Source organism: Trachymyrmex septentrionalis, unplaced genomic scaffold (genome assembly GCF_001594115.1).
Source record: "Trachymyrmex septentrionalis isolate Tsep2-gDNA-1 unplaced genomic scaffold, Tsep1.0 scaffold108, whole genome shotgun sequence".
Taxonomy (NCBI): domain Eukaryota; kingdom Metazoa; phylum Arthropoda; class Insecta; order Hymenoptera; family Formicidae; genus Trachymyrmex; species Trachymyrmex septentrionalis.
Window position 1 is genome coordinate 651167 of NW_017304207.1, and position 18439 is coordinate 669605.

Genomic DNA, 18439 nt, shown 5'->3' on the forward strand with positions numbered 1-18439 from the left:
TACACGTAAAAAAATGACTCGTGAAAATCAATATATCTTTGGAAAAAATGATACATTTGTAGTTCACTTGTTCATATGAAAAAGTTATATAATTGTATTAAGGGATGAAATATATATACTATAGGATTGTATTAAGGTTGCAGTATTCAAATTTTGAAAACTCATAATATAATTTTAAAGATCATATTATATTATAATTGAAAGTACAGTATGGAAAGAAAAAAACTGCATATTCATTATTCTAATTAAAATGTTGTTCCAATTCAGAACTGTAAAAATATTCTGTATGAAAAATTGGTAATTTTGAGACGTGTCATTTTTCTATCAATTCAGCGATAACACATAACTGAAATTTACATCAACATAATAGAAATTCTCTGCATAGTTAATAGTGAATTCGATTGTATACTAGTGCATATAAAGTCGTCATGTACAAATTAATAATAAAGATATGTATTTAATTTAAATGTAACGAAAGAAACGAGTTAAATCGTGAAAGCTTTATTAGATTTTGTGCTGTTTAAAATATGTATTTTACACACACGCGCGCGCGCGCGCGCACACACACACACACACACACACACACACACACACACACACATGTATCATTTAAAATATTTATATATCATTTTTATACTCAAATTAGATTATTCTATAACGGCTTTAATATGCACTGCGGCAATTGAATTCGCTATAATTCTTATAATGAAATATATTTGACCTAAATAAAGATCAGTGCAGCCATGATAACAACTCCCAAAAGTAAAGCGCCAAATTGTTTCAAAGATTCTTTTGTATTCGTTTCTTTTAACAAATCAGGCAGGATGGTTACTAAACCAATATGTATGAATCCTCCTGCGGTCAATGGTAATATCCAATTGGTTCTTTCCTCTGAAAAAGATATATAAATTTATAAATTCTATTCAATAAAATAAATTCCACGTAATAGATAATAGGTACTATTAGTAAGATTATCTATAGTAGATAAATATTATTTCAAAAATTACTTGATACAATGAAATAAATAAAATTAATAAAATGTAATGTCAATACCAAAATTTTTATCGTTAAGCTAATAAAAGATACAACTATATTATTATTAGATTAATTTATCTTATATTATTTTTATCAAGTTTTTTTTATATATTATCTTACACTTCACAAATTTTGAAAGATATTATTTACCTAAACTACCAGAAAAAGAGACTGCTGCCAAAGCACCAACGATCCCACCGCTAGCCGTGATTAACTGTGCCCGCACAGCATCCCATTTGCTAAATCCACTTCGTAATAGAATAGCAAAATCGCCAACCTCATGAGGTATTTCATGCACCAAAATAGTGAACGTACTGAGGACACCTACACGGAAGGAAATTAGGAACGATCCACCCACGGATAAACCGTGAGTAAAATTGTCGAGGAAGTTCATTAAAAGATTTAGGTATCCGGGAAAGGCTTTGGGATCGAAAAACTTGCGAAACAAGTCGAAGGTGAATGTTTTTGCCCATGCGGTTAAACGATTAACAATATTGTTTGATGAGCGTACGCATGGAGAGTCAACACGTGAAATCACTGATGTGAAGCCATTAGTCGTCTTCGCGAGTTTCTTCAAGCAGTTCTTTGCCTCGTCAACCAGCGGACCATCATTAGGACATTCGCTTGCTAATGCAGATTTCATAATGTCAGCTTCTTTAAAACTATTCTTTCGTAGATCTTTGATACCATTCAGCATTTGAGTAAACTCCACCTTACTGGATTGTTTCTCCAGGAATTGTACCTATCACAGAATACATTTGGTTATTAGACAATTATATAATATGTATATATAGAGTGTCCCAGTTTTTTTGGCAAAACTTTACCAACTATACTTCAAGTAAAAACAAGAAAAAAATATTATATAAACATAGCTTCATAAATGCTTTATTGAAAAGTTATAACGAAAATACAAAAATAACAACGGATTGCTTCTTTGTTCAATGCTATATAGAAATAGATTTATTATAATTCCATTTCAAAATATTGTCCATCGTTACGAATACAAAACTGATACGAGAAAAATAGAATTTATTGCATTATTAATTTCTTCTTGATTTTTTTAAATTACAACAAATGCATCACGAATTTTTTGCATTGACTCTTGACATGTATTAATTCGGGTTTGATAAACTTTTTTCTTTCACAGTTCTCCATAAATAAAAATTCAATGGCGTGATATCTGGTGATTTTGGGGGCCAAAGAATTGATCCTCCTCAATCTTATCCATCATTGAGGGGGAAAATAATCATTTAACCATTGTCGTACTGGTGCTGCATTCTGTGCTGGACAACCATTTAATTAAATCCATAAATTTTGATGAAATAATATAATAATTGATGAAATATCTCCTACCAATTCTGGCTGCAATTCATTTTGTAGGAAATCCAAAAAAAATTGTGCAGTTAATCTTTCAAATAAAAAATAAGTCCGAGAGTATCTGTGATTGTTGCATATTCCCGCTCATACATTGCATTTGAATTGCTATTGAAACTCTCTCTCTCTCTCTCTCTCTCTCTCTCTTTCTCAGACACTATAAGGATTTTCATATCTCCATTAGTTATTACGCATATTTAGAACACCGGCTCTCATAAATATTATTCATGCATTCACAAAATATTTGACTGAAAATTATTATCGAGGACTGCACGCATATACCATTCGCAAAAACGTATCCTCTTCTCATAATCTGTCGATAAAAGTTTCTGTACACGCGTGTAATGATATGGATATCTTTCCCATCACATATAATGTTCACCAGATTGTAGATCTGGATATTTGTAGTTGATATGAAGCTCTTCGAATATTTTGTCCCAAATCATTATCAAAGACGTTTATTAGATTCTTTTAGAGCGATTTCGATTATATATTGATCTATAAAATTGATGTTTTTGTCTTATATTATGAACCGAGCCTATTCTTTTCATGAATTCTTATGGTTCACTGATCGATGTGATACTCTCCTTTGAGGGAATTTTTGCCGACATTCTCTTATAACAACTTACACTATTTCCATCACAAAAACCACAAATGAAATGTCATCGTATTCATGAATCTAAAAGACTCGCGGCATCTTGATACGAAATCGTACAGAGATCTAACGCATTATTAGTTTTTAACATAAGTCAATGACCAAATCAATGACCTCAACAAGTAAACATTAAAATTTGAGTAAACATTCAGCAATGTATTCCTATGCTATATCGATGAAACATCAATCCGTTATCATTTTGTATTTTTATTATAACTTCAATAAAGCATTTATAAGTTTATGTTTATATAACATTTTTTTTTCTTGTTTTCACTTGTAGAATATGTTGGTGAAGTTTTTCCTAAGTGTGTATATATATGTATACACACACATATATGCACACACACACACACACGCGCGCGCATACATATATGAGATCTGATAAAAAAATAAGGACTTTTTGAATTACTCGGCAACGGAGCATCCTAACGACGTGCGGTTTGCAACACTACAATCGTTATAATCTTCCGAGTAACTAACTTTTTTTTAAATTGTTTACATCTCGTTTAGTTTCAGAGTTATTGCTATTTGAATGCAACGTATTTTAATGTTAGTGGCGATTTTTGTCGCTCCGTTGCAGAATAATTCAAAAAGTCCGCTTATTTTTTTCAGACCTTGTATATGTATGTATGTATGTATGTATATACATATATAATGTTCCATACATATGTATACATATGTTTCATAACTCTCAATTAATATTTCTGAGAGTTGAAGAGGATGAAATTTTGAACTAAAAAGTTTCTTTCCTAATTGGCTCAGACCATTATTACTGAGTTATTAATGATTAAAGTTGCTCAATCAGATTATGTCCAGTCGAAATACGCAGAAGCGCAACACAGAGTTCCTCGCGTTTACTGTACATTTTCCCAATTAAAATTTTATTATAATTTTTCATAATAATAAATAGATGAATGAATAAATCAATAAATGAGTAGACAAATAGGTAGACTCATTTATATATTTAGCTACACATTTAATGATTTAGAATCATTTAATATGAAAAATTATTTTATATATATTATATGTATACACTCATACACACAGAGCATCCCATTTTAATTGCCCCAAACAAATATCTTGAAAAATATATAAGATACAAAAAGTGTTTTAGATAAAAGTAGAACGATTTCAAAGATGTATTTTGGTCATGTTATTTTTTTTCTAGGAAACACCAAAAAGGTCCATCTCCACTTTTTAAAAAGGAATTGTGATTTTTTTTATATTACATAATATGATTCCTTCATAATTATGTGATATGATTTCCCCAATTACTGCATATAAAAGTATTAAAATAGAAAAATATAAAAAAATCAATAGTTTATTTTATACTTTATTCTGACACATATTGATATGAAATATAAAGCCTCATAAACTATTAATTTTTTTATAATCGTACTTAATACTTGTATGAACGGAATAATGAAATAAATAAATTAGTATAAAGATGAAAACATATAGTTTTTTTTTAGAAAAAAATATATAGGCAAAATATATAATATTTTAAATAACTATGTATTTTTTATACATCAATTGATTAATCTTATTATTTTGTACAGTAAGCGCGAGGAATCCTATGCTACGCTTTTGCGTACTCCGGCTGGACATAATTTGATTGAGACTTATTAGACTTATTAACTTTAATCGTTAATAATTCACAATCAGTAATAATGGTCCGATCTAAAATTAGGAAAGGAACTTTTAGTTCAAAATTTCATCCTCTTCACTTCCAGAAGTAAAAGTATTAAGATACAATTATAAAATAATTAATAGTTTACGAGGTATTTAATATTTTTTGTTAATATGTGCCAGAATAAAGCATAAAGTATCTCATAAACTATTGGCTTTTTGATATGCAGAATAATTGAAGGAATCATATTATATAAAAAAAAAAATCATACTATTCCATTTAAAAAAGGAAATTTTATCTGAAACACTTTTCTGTTAAACTTATATTTTCCGAGCTGTCCCGACCTTTTTGAGACACTCTATATAAAAGTATTAAAATAAGTACGAGTATATACATATATGTAAGAGAAAAAAGTATGTACATATATGTAGGGGAGAGAGTGGGATAAATTGGACCTATTTGCAGTTTTTGCTCTCTATAAAGCGTAAATAAAGTCAAAGATAAAAATTTTATTCAGAAAAAAAATTACTGACAGTTTATATTATTAGAATTGAAGTGAATAAAACTCAATTAATTTGAGTCTGGTGATTCATATTTTACTGATTTAATTTCTTGAAGGCCTGATCGACCGATTATCAGTACTACAACCAGGTCTATAAATTATCTACTGTACTATAGATCCAATCAATTACCTTTCTAATTTTTAACAATAATAATTTACTTTTAAATAATAATTTACAAGGATTTTTTTTTAAATTTTCACACGATGGCTGAAAATACATATTTGCGTCTATTCTATGAATGTTATGACAGAACTGTCAAATTACTGTCATATGTTCAGTGTCTTATAAGGACTTTACATTATAAATAGCCCCCAAATCTGCTTAACCGTATTATTTTTAAATTAAAAAAGTCCTATTTGGAACACAATCCGATTTAGGCCACTCTTCCCTATATACACGTAAGGAGCAGACTTCCAATGTATTTTATCCAAAATTTCATTTCTTGAGTGAAAAATGGCATAGTTGCATTCAATGTTGAGAGACTCATATTTTAAGTTGCTCTACGATGTTCTGAAAGCATTTCTACATCACAAATTTATGAAAAAAATCTTGACATTCGAAGTGCATTATGTCCTTTAACTAGAGACAAACAAAATGTATTTAACATTTTTAGCAATTGTTTAACAATTTTGTTGAACATTTCACATTTTACTGATTGGTAAATTATTATTTTCTATAAGGTGCGCAGTTTTCTTGTTGCTTTTTTTCTAGTTTTTTGAAAATTATAAATTTTGTACAAAACGCATTTTGAAAGTCTACTTCTCACATATACTAATTTTAAATATTATAAATTATAATAAAGCCTTTTTATAATTATTTACCTCGGTTGTACTTTTCAAGCATTCTTTTAATAAATTATTTTTCTCAGTGCTCGTCATCATGATACAATTATTATTATCCATTTCTTTTTCTTTATTCATATCCTCTATCAGAGTTTCATCAGTCTGCTGTTCTACAATGATCGGGGCGGCTTCCTCGTTTATAGTGGCGATGAGTTTTTCAACAATTACGAAGAACAGAAAGGCCGACAATACCCATAAGCCTGCAGGTGTAGATGCGTGATTATTTTTAGCTGCAAATAAAATATATAAAATTAATAAGTTGGATATAAATAAGAAGAATTCAAGAATAAGTCAAATATTACGATTTATAATCAGTTCATATGAAACTGCACTATTTAATTTTCATTGCATTCATAATATTAATAAATAAGCTCTATATATTATAGATACATAATTATATTGTTTTCTTAATGAATCTTTAGTATTCATTTAAATTATCACGGAACTTTTCACGGTATTTCTTTCTACTAGCAACAAAGGCGTAAGAAATATAAAATGAAAGTTAGGAAATTTGCAATTCAAATTGAGCAATTTACACGAATATTACCAGTCCGTCGATCACCTCGAATTCCTAACGCGGTTTGGTCGGAAGGACATTTAATTTACGTGGACGCAGCTGGCAATTCAGATCTGCAACTGACGCACAATAGAGTTCGAAGCCGCCGCTTAAATCATTCATAAAGCTCACGGTGATGCCCTTCGAGATCGCAGCTGTACTCTGCTAACGTGCAGAACGTTGCAAAACGCATTCAGAGCACATATGTAATACGTGTGTGATATTACATAGAACAATCCAGGAATACCAGATATTCACGTTCCATATTCGCGCTGAACAGATTTCGCGATGACAAAAATATCAGGATAAAGGTTCATTAATGTAAACGATCTAGGCTATTCATTATTTTCGGTAACGTTTTTTCCTAATGTTAGTTTTCGCACGACATACATACCCCGTTTTATTTGTTCGTTTTATTATGTATACGAATATAAATTTTATGCATAGAAATTTTAAAATAGATTTGTTTTTTTTTACTTCTACTTATTATTCTTCATAATATGAATTCTATTCATTCTATTCATTCACGCGTTGTCAATCGTCTTTTTTATATTTTTTTAATCGATAAGATCAAGCTTATCAATAATAAATATACTGTATTATAATATCTTTTATGATATGTTAAAATTTCCTTATAAGATAAGATAGAATAGATACATTTAATTATATTGTTGTGCACAAGAATATAAAATGTAAATTACCTCTCGTTTGAAATTCACTTTCGAATGCTTCCGGCAGAAGATGTAGGAAAACATCGCCCAACAATGCGCCCACGGCAAAACTCAAAAGAATCTTTAAAGTGCCACCGTTTTCTGTAACGAAAAGAGTAAAATTAATATTTTAAAAATATGGATTTATGTTTTATATATAGATTAGACAAATAGAATATTAAAAAGAATTTTATCGATCTCGAGCAAATAGAATAAATATTAATTAACATTCTTTTTGTTCTTGGTGTGGTAAAAAAAGTTTTTTTAAAAAAATGTAGAAAAATAAGAGTGTTCGAACAAATACGACAGTCATTAATTAAGTACCTAAGATAATTATAAGTTCAATTATGAGCCTCATATATTAGGAGTGTGATTTACTTTTGAGGATTTTGCAACAGATGGCATTAATGTCAGTGTTGTCGAAGACATTCCAATAACAGTTATTATTTCTTAATGCTTTAATTACTCCATGATATTTAGTCGTTTACTGATAATAGACGCAGTAAATATCGTGTTTATACCATTAAAAAAATGGAAGAGCATTTTCGACATGCGTTGCTTTTGTTTATTAATCAGAGGAAACCGGCGGCTGAAGATCATAGAATTCCGATAGAAGCTTAAGGTGATGTTGCTCCATCAATTAAAACATGTAAATATTGATTCTGTCGATGATTTTAAGTTAACGACAAAAGTTGGAAAATGCAGATTTACAAACATTATTGGATGAAAATCCAACACAATCCATTTCAGAACTTGCAGAGAATTAAATGTTGATCGTACAACAGTTATTAAACGTTTACGTGATTTAAGATCAGATTTTTGAGAAAAAAAAAAACCCTCAAAACTAAATCACACTCCTAATATTTTTCAATACACGGTCTTTGTAGTAGATAAAGATTCTTAATTCGGCTTTGGGATTAAAGAAAATTTTGAAACGTATCTATTATAAATACATGTATATTAAAGAGAAGAAAATATGGCGAAAGGAATAAAATATGTGCGATGCATCGACGATGGAAAACATAAATCTTGTGACTAATCGTATCGTAGCAAATATGTATGGTAGACGAAGATAAGTCTGAAGCGAGTTTATACGACAAGATGAAGTATGAACGTAGTGTTCCATTGTATGTATATCACAGAACTTATGCTTCCGATGCAATTGACTCGCTTTGATATTATTTACGCATATTTATATTTAGGTCGTACAGAAAATTTGCAATGCCAAGAATTTTTTTCTTAAAAATTGTCTACGTAGAAATCGGTAAAAATTTAATTCATCTTTCTGAGTTCACGATATTTATTATTGTTACGCTGTATTATTTAATAAATATTGTGAAGTTAGAAAAATAAATTAATTTTTACCGATTTTTATCATTGCCGTCGCGAGTATGAATTAACGTAAAGAAATTTAAAAGATTTCTCAAAAACGATTTAACTTTTTCAAATTATGTTTTCGAGATAAAGTATGAATCGAATCAGTCGAGTAGTAAGAGAGTCAAAGATCAAGATCAATAAGATTTTCAGTAATATAAGATAAACAAATTTAAAATGGTAATTTTAAAAAGTTATAAAGTATATTTCGACATTTGTAACAAAATTCTTTCAATAATTACAGACTTTTTGCTATACCATTCGCTGCAAAGAAATATTTATTTAAATTACAATTATATAATTCACAGAAAAAGGAACAAATATCGCGATGCCAAAATTAATTAACTCCTGTTAGTAAAGGCTAAAAATTAAATAGTGTAAAAAACAGTCAATATCTGCAGTTTAGTATACAGTATAAAATTATAAATATAATTCTATAAATTATAAATATAGAATATATAATTATAACAGTAAATAGTATAAAAAAAAAGTTAATATCTGTAGTTTAGCGGAAAATGTAAATTGTATAATAAATTATATATGTAGCATGATGCACATCATATTAAACATTCGTGACTAACTTTGATGGAAAATTTATATCGGGTATATAAGTATAATATGTTCAACACAATTGATAATCAGTAATACCATTATATCTGCTCTGCTGTAGCAACTGTATGAAGAGACTATTCGATGATAAACACTATGGTATCAACGCGTGATTCATCGAGAAAAGAGAGAAAAAGGAATATAAATAATGCGTGAATGTGAACCTTGATCTCATTTTGACACGACTATGATTATATCAGTACTCATCTCTTGGCGAACTCGTCGACTACGGTCTCGAATTGTAAAGCTTGTTGCAAAAAAAAATATGAGACATTAAAAATGTCTTACATTTTTTTCCTATTGTGAAAACTTTAATATATACATTTATGCGATCAGGAACTGTTCCTCGAACATAAAACATTAATTATGCTATTTATTTATCAAACGTTATTTATTTGGACGCGATTTGGTTACTTGAAAATGAATTTTGGGTCATTATAACTTGCAACGAGACGTACATCAATGTGATATCTCAAAAGTTTTTGGTAGATTTGTAGATATAGATTTATTTATATCTAAATATTTCATAATGTTTTGTCAATATTATTTCTAAAAGCATCGAGTATCACTTTCATGAGTCGCGCGCGATGCACACACATCGTTATTTGTTATTCTTCATAAGATTGTAGCTCAATTTTAGGAAATGGTATTTATGATGCGTCAGCATCAATTTGATCGCGCAGAATCAGATAAAGAAAAAGAAATATCAGTGATTTCTCAGCCAGTTGTAAATTCGTGTTGTCGACAGATCGACTACTTACCCGATATCACGACCTACTTCTGACAGAGATATATTATTGCACTATGTTGGTATTAAATTGCATTCAGTTTTAATATAAAAAAAATATTCAATTGATCTAGTTAGTTTAATTGGCGTAAGAGACAAGATGTAAAACGTGAATATGCAACATACAGATAAGATTGGATAATAATAATATTTTAATTCCATTTTTATAGTATAATTTTATTATTATTCTGTTATTATATTGTAATATGCAGAATGCCCTAAAATTCACAAATCAAAGTACCATAACAAGAGAGTTCTCGGTTAAAAAATGGCATTTTCATAACTTTTTTTTTTAAACTTTCTTACTGTAATATTTTGATTCGCCAATTTCGAAATATTCTGTATTATACATTATATTTATTTCGTTAAATAATTTTTTTGAAAAGTTTACTTTTTAAAAATATGATAAATATATGCATATTAGATAAACAAATCGAGAGATTTTTAAATATTAAGTATTTTTATAGGTTTTGTCTCTTTTTGGTTAAATGTTTTTTTTTTAGATTATAAGTTCGACAAAAAATATGCAACGTATAACAATTTTTTATTAGGAAATTTTATACAATCTGTATTATACCTCAGAACGGTGTATTTTGGGCGCAAAAGCCTTGAGGCAAAAAAGCTCGAGTTTCATGACCTGTGTAGGATCAAAAGCTGATTTACGGAATGAGCTTTGAGAGTTGGTCTTCTTCTCATCTCTCAAGGGAAACATGGCTTGCAACGCGAGGTATATGTATTTCATTTGAAATTCCATTTGCAAACATGTGCATGTAACTGATAACGTAACAATGGCGAACGTTTTATCTTTTGCATTTGCTTTTCTGGGCACAATTGCATACGATTTACGAATAAGTAGCACGTTTCTGTGTTAAAACGTTAGCGTACAAAACTAAAAAAAAAGGAAATGCGTAATTGCACCCTATTGCGCGACATACAGTAAATTTGCACAAAGTTACGGGGAATTTTTCTGGAATGCGTGCACGATATCACATAAAAATATCTTCATAAAAATCAGCATGACTCGCATTAGTCATGATATGCAAATTGCGATTGGACTTTTTTTTATTATGCAAGACATATAGATATATTCAACGTATAAATAATAACTAATAGATAGAGTATTACTTAGATTTAAATAAAAATCATCAAATTTCCAGAGAGATCAATAATTTTTAACAGAATTTACGTTTTATTCACAATTGTTATCTCCAAGGAAAGCTGCAAGCTTTGTTTACTTCTGTTCTTGCCATTGTATGATTCGCGATGCGTATTTGAAAAGTTATCGCGAAGGACATTTTACATGTTGCAATAATCGTATGCATTGCGAGAGTTGGCATTTATTACCATCACACTTATAAAAGCGTGCATGCAATTAATTTATTTCTTTTAATATACCGAGCTCTCGACAATAATATGTCAAATTGATCCTTCTTCTATTTATCAAAAGTTAATGTTAAATAATTCAAATTTATATAAATATAAAATAGTTTAATTTTGGGATTGCATATTTATGTAATAAAAAAAAGAAAAAGCGAGTCATGTTGATTTTTAAGAAGATATTTTTATGCAATACCGTGCACGCATTCCAGGAAATTCCTCATAACATTGTCCAAAATCATGTATTGCGCAATAGGTGTAGTTACGCATCTTTTTTTTAATCTTGTATGATGACATTTTAACACAGAAATGTGTTGCTCCGTAAGTCGTAAACAATTGCTCACAGAAAACAAACGCAAACGCTAAAATTAGAAATTTTGTTAAAATGCGTAAAAATGCAACAAAGAGAAATAACGGATAGATATTTGTAATCAAGGAATATAATGACATACAATACATGTTGCAAATTCATAACAAATGTCAGAATCAAAATAATTATTGCGCAATGCAATTAAACTAGGAATTGCAAAGAATATGAAGAATCGCTATAGCTGAATTTTTAAGATATTAAAAGTCGCGTTATAAAACCAATAATAATATAATTACCAGAATTATTTTGTAAATGCAATAGAAAAATTTACACGATATGCTAATATTAAAATCTTTCAATTTAATTCTGGAGCAAAATCATGCGCTTTTTTATTGCGTACATATGTATTATTTTAAATATTAAATTCGTTGACAATAAATCATTACTTTTCCATACTACATGATAAAATTTTAAATTTAATTTTCATAACATTTAGAAAAGCAAAGCAAACATGATAATTTTGGAAAATTGTCTTAAATATTAGAAACGTATTTTCATATTGTCTTGTAAATTCAGTATATCGGTAATCGAAATAGTATATTGCTCTCTTCAAGATTCATATAAAAATTCACATCTTATACAGTTGTCACTAATTACGCAAATCTATTTTTGATATTAATAAATAAATTATGTTTTTATACAATACTTTAAATTATGTTTTACTTTTTATCTATGTACATATTCGATGTTTTTGCATGTAAGTTTTCCGCGGATGAGGCTTCGTGGTACGTGACTGATAAATAAATGATCATCCCATGGGAGAATAGACGTGTGCAGAGATTCCAATATTCTCGAGAAAGTGATAACACAAAAGATCGTAGCAGAATCATAACAATAGAATTCTTGGGACTTAGGAGAAGGCCGAAATGCATAGAACTGCAACGGCGAAAATCTTTGCGTTTTTATGTTTAGATGTTTCCAAAAAATAACAAGCGTATGATATCTCTTTTCAATGTATGATAATTTCTTTTTTATATACGAGGATATAATTCAACAGATTATTACTCTGACACTTAATTGACAGATTAAAAATTAATTATATAAAAACACGCAACTTGAAATTTTTAATGTTTGTCAAGTAAGATTCATACTGTAAAATAAATTTAAATTTCTATCGGAAATTTCTAGCGAAATAACTAATGCTAAGAGGCTTTCTATAATAAACACCTTTATCTAGTTTGAAGTTATACGCCATAAGAAGTCAATTAATCATAGCTGAAAATATGAGAAGAATAATCAATTATGATTGGTCAATTTCTTATGGCTTAAAATTTAAAGCTTAGTTAATAGCTTATTGTAGAGAACTTATTAAAGCTTTAACGAAAAAAAAAAAAATTTTATATGGTTATACATCACGAAAATATATAATTAAATATTTTTATTATATAAAGAAAATCGAATGTCTTTAAGAATATCAGTCATTGATTACTTTATTATTTTTATGATGGTTTCATAGTGCGTAGTTGATAAAAATTCCAAAGTAGTACTTCGGCGCATCTTGAGAATACAGATATGATAACTGATTATTGTATATACGTGATTAGAATAAGCTATATTGTTTTTTTAAAAGAATAACATCCCGTAATAATATTGACATATGTACTGAACAATATGTAAATTAATACTACGCTTGTTGCACTCCCTTAATTTGCATTGTAAAATATAGAAAAACATTTAGTTATTTTTATTATATTTTTCAAATATCAAGATAAATCGGTTATAGTTAAAATTACGAAACAATAAGAAAATAAGTAATTAAAATGTTTGTGGTACTTAGAGAATTACATGATAATTAGACATAAGTATATAACTAGCGATAAAATAACTTCGTTATCTTTATATAGATGTCATAAATTGATTATCAAATACCGATAATAAATCATATTCAATTGTAAATTGTAAGAATTGTGGGATTAAAGAATTAGTTGAGATATAAATTAATTAAAACTCCCGAAAAGAATAAATTTAATATATGATAAAGTTAAGGTTCTTGATTAGTAGTCGCCGCGACCAAATTGAAATCGTAATGTAATCGTGACGTAATAAGCAAAAAAATGACACATTGAAGTGGCTTGCATGCTATTTGTAGAAAAAAGAGAATTTACAGAATAAAACTAAATAATGACGTTTTAAAACACTTGCAAAAATGGGTAGACGCTATTCTTACCCCCCCTTGACAGTAAATACTCTTTAAAAACACGTAAAAATGTAGGTTAAAGCCTATTACATGTCTTTTATGGCTATTTTACTGACTGTCAGAAGAAAGAATAAAATTAGCTTTTGTTCATTTGTACAAATGTTTTAATGCGCTCTCATTATTTTATTTTAACAAAATTCTTTTTATACAAATAGTACCCAAAAAACTTCAACGTGTTATTTTTTGTTTATGACGTCAAGATGCCACTGTGACCATGTTTAGTCAGAATCTTTAAACGGATATAAAGGTCGTAGTACAGACTTCGGCATAACATTGCATAACGCATATAATACATAAGAAAATGAACCAATCAAAGTCCTTCATTTCATATTCTGATTGGTTGATTCTCTTATGCATTATGCAGTGTTCTGCAGAAGTCTGCTGCGGTTTTAAATTTTAGCTGTCTATATGAAGAAAGTTGAAATCAATTGTTTTAGCGTTGCAGAAATACGTAATGTATGACCCCCCCCCCCTCCTCCGTGATGGCAATAAAACTATTAGACTGGCGCAAATGTGACGAAATATTTATCGATCAAAGTATCAAAAGTAGTTTAACGTACAGTATTGACGATAACTTGATGAGCAAAGTTCACGACAAAATCTATTAATGTGTAAGTTGGTGTGTTTGACGTATAAAAGACAAAATTCGTTCTGCAATCCGCATTATATATATTTAAAATAATTATCGCAGGGAAATGTAAAAAAATCATTTAAAAGTTTAATTAATTTCCTCTTTAAAATTACTATCTTTTTTTTTAGGATATCGGTATAATCGGAATGCTAAACTTTATCTTTACAATATCGATACAAAAGATAACTCACGATATCGAGAAAGGAATCTTAATAAATACAAATCTTCTTGTCATTTTTTTTTCATTGGATTGATATCGCTCGGAAGATCAATTAGATAAAAAGTAAAAAATATTCAAGTGTAAAATGATTAAAGTATTATTTTTAATTGAAACTGACTTAAAAAAAAAACGCCTTAACGTGATACGAACTTTTCCACGAATTTAATTTCGTCTAACGACGAAAATTAAAATTAATTATCTTTGAAATTAATAATTGTAGTGTGTGTGTATATATAGATAAGTTTAATAGACTGCAGTCACTGTAAACATTTTAATTTTAATATTTTTTAATTCTTAATTCTTTGATTTATTAATATTAAAATTAAACAAAAAATTTTAAAAATTAAATTAAAATTTGAACAATTAAATTAAAAATTTATTAATTTAATTTGTGTAGAAAAATCTTTAATTTTTAATACGTTATCTAGAATTGATTTAAATAGATTTACATGTTGGCAAAAATTTGATTTTAAGTTTGTTGAAATACTTTCACGCTTTCAAATGCAAAATTGGATGCAAACTTTGCGAAATATCTTTTGAAACTATGTAAAAAAAGTCTGACGATGTTCCGGATTGGCGCGCGAATGAATCTCGTCACCGCGCCGGTACGCAATTTAATCGTTGATAGAAAAAGGTCGATGTCGTAATACAAGTTTTTATGTTCGTGTGTTGAAGAAACGAGAGTAAATTCTCGCAACTTTCTACATTTGTACAAAACTTCGAACTGTTAAAGTTTGGCGATGTAACGCTGTTAATCTCACGCTGTTAATATAACTTGGAATTGCCGCATCGTTGATTTGGAAAATACGAGATAATAGAGAAAGTTATGATATGCTGCTCCGATACGGACGTAACTGCGGTAGTATATTCGCAAAATGAGAGAATAACCCGATATATCTGAAATTGAGAGAGAAATGTGAGAATCTCCGTTAAGTTGGCATTCCATATTTTCAAAGTTTTTAAATAGAGAGTTCTGGCTTTAATTATAATAAAGTTTTTCGATTTTTCCTCAAAAGATTTTTAGAGTTTCTGATATGTTTCGAAAAGAGCCTGAATCGAAATTGTGATACATTTTTAAGGATAGTTTGTTACCTACTTGAATGCTTTATATAATTATAAAAAATCTGCTTTAATGATATTACACTTGTTAACACCTTTTTTTAAACCTCTAATTTTATAAATTTTATTTCAATGCACATGAAGTTATAAATGTTCCTTAAATTTTGACGGTACTTAAGGTCTGTTCTTTATTCCTGCACCGTGTGCATCAGTTCAGATAGTGCAGGAATAAAGAACAGATCTTTAGACGTTCCACTGCTGCGTTGAGCAGAAAAAGCAGCTTTGCAACTGTTGTAAAATTCTTGAATATGATTGGTTTATACATTTATAAATCCAATAAGGAACTAAAGACAAGACCGATCATATTAAAGAATTTTACAACAGTTGCAAAGCTGCTTTTTCTGCTAAACGCAACCAATGACAAATCTATATTTTGATGATATACTTATTAACTCCTTTTTGAAACTTTTAATTCTGCAAATTTAATTTTAATGCTACCTCCAAGCTATGAAATTAAAAGTGTTTTTATTTTAAACTCCTAGATCAAAATTTTCATAACAGCATTTTGTTAAAAGTTTTGAATAGTGCTACAAGAAAGAGAGTTCTAACAAATAATTTTAACATTTAAGACGCTAAACATTTTAATATTTGGGACGATAAAACCAACACTAAGAGTTTTTGTAATTTTCAACTGTGATTCCTTAATTTTATTCGCGTTAGAAACATGTTTATCTAGCCAATTAAAATCACTTACTCTTGATAAATTCGTTGTTATGTTCTACGACCAACTTGGGCGTCTTAGCGAAGCGAATGGATACCACTTATCGTCTCAATTGTGAGAAAACAATGTGTCATTTATCTCCGCGAAGAGAGGAAAAAACTAACGGATGCGAAACCGACATTTTGCACTGTCGTATCGACGTGATTCGCGTGCGAAAGTTAATTAAAGTTAGCGATGATCGAGAACATGATAGATTCCAATTGTCACTATTATAGATTCGCACCCGCAAATTCGTGAAACACTATCGACACAAATGGAATTTTGGCGAAACAGACGCATTTTTTCGTGAAATATTATTCAGATATGGATTTTATCAAGAGAGAGGTGTGATTCGACACGATGTAGAATCTCGAAATTTTTTACGTCGATATAGCTAACATACGTTTTTGTATAAACGAGCTATAGCTTTGAGAAGATATTTTTCACTTTTCTAAAGCTACCACGGAAGATGTATGTAACGCAGATACATATGCGAGAGCAGCTTCCTCTTTTTTCCGTCCAGCTGCGACCATACAAAACTTTTGTGTGATGGCTGTTTTTCGGATTACGGTCACCTTCAACTGAAAGAAACTCTGAACGAATAACTATACCAAAACAGTCCAAGTTTTCAAACAAGTACATTTCAAATTTATAACGTTACAATTTGCAATATGTTATCGTATAGTATTATAATTAAAACAATTAAACGAGCGAAAAAATATGTATATTCTTCTCTTGAAAAGGACTTTTACAGAAAAATATAAAAACCCCAATTCTGTCACTTTATGTCGTCAATATAGCGTTTATTTTTGTGTAAACGAACTGTTGGAGCTTTTAAGATATTTGTCGCTTTTCCAAAAGTATTGCGGAAGGTTCTAAAAAGCGATATTAAAAACTATGTGCTGTATTAAAATAATGTATTGTATACAAAATTATTTTTAGCTAATAATATGCTGCAACATGTATTCAAAATCGTGCAATAAATATTGTAGCAATTCATCGAACACAATTAACTTATTGATTTTATGCCACATGCTAAGATCAATTTTATCAAGTTAGAGGAGAGTCTTTCGTAATGTCATTGAACCTCACGGCTGTTATTTAGAATGATAAATAGGATGATAAATAGAAATGAACTAACAGCGTTATTATATTCATCAAATTTTCCATTATTTCGCAACTCTCAGTGAATATATGCTGTTTTGTTGGCAGCCATCTGCAGTCATCATCAACAACAGACTTTCCTTGTGCGTAGTTAAATTTCAACACGTGACGATACCGATCGCTTTTAAACCAGCGCGAATGCGACTATCATTATTGAATGATATCTAATTGCGTACAATAAAATTTTGCTGGAAATACACGTCTATACACACATATGTGAAGCCATTATTATGATTTTACGTGCAACATTTCTTACTTAAACAAATTAAATAGCTTCAAATTAAGTAAGATTACTTTTAAGTTAAATTTTGTAATCAGCCAGAAACTATTTCCTGTTTATGTGATAAATTAATGCCGCGATTAACTTATCTTTCCATTTCCCGACATTTTCTGTTATTCTATCTTGCCAGCATTAAAAGTACGAGCATACGATTATATAACAATGTCACTTAAATGTACCCTCCGGATCTGTATTTAATTAACGTGTTAAGCGATGTGTTTACAAAAAAAAAAAAAAAAAAAAAAA

General features: G+C 29.1%; 1 protein-coding gene across 1 annotated transcript in view; it reads right to left on the reverse strand.

The window, feature by feature from the left end:
* Positions 1-661: 661 nt before the first annotated feature.
* The window catches only part of LOC108747372 (zinc transporter ZIP13 homolog), a 21066-nt gene continuing 3288 nt past the window's right edge, over positions 662-18439 (reverse strand). The window contains exons 2-5 of the mRNA XM_018484796.1: positions 7357-7467; positions 6079-6329; positions 1186-1777; positions 662-891 (exon numbers count right to left, since the gene is read on the reverse strand). Of these exons, the coding sequence (XP_018340298.1) occupies positions 722-891; positions 1186-1777; positions 6079-6329; positions 7357-7467 (1124 nt within the window). The 3' untranslated portion in view covers positions 662-721. The remainder of the gene's footprint in view (positions 892-1185; positions 1778-6078; positions 6330-7356; positions 7468-18439) is intronic.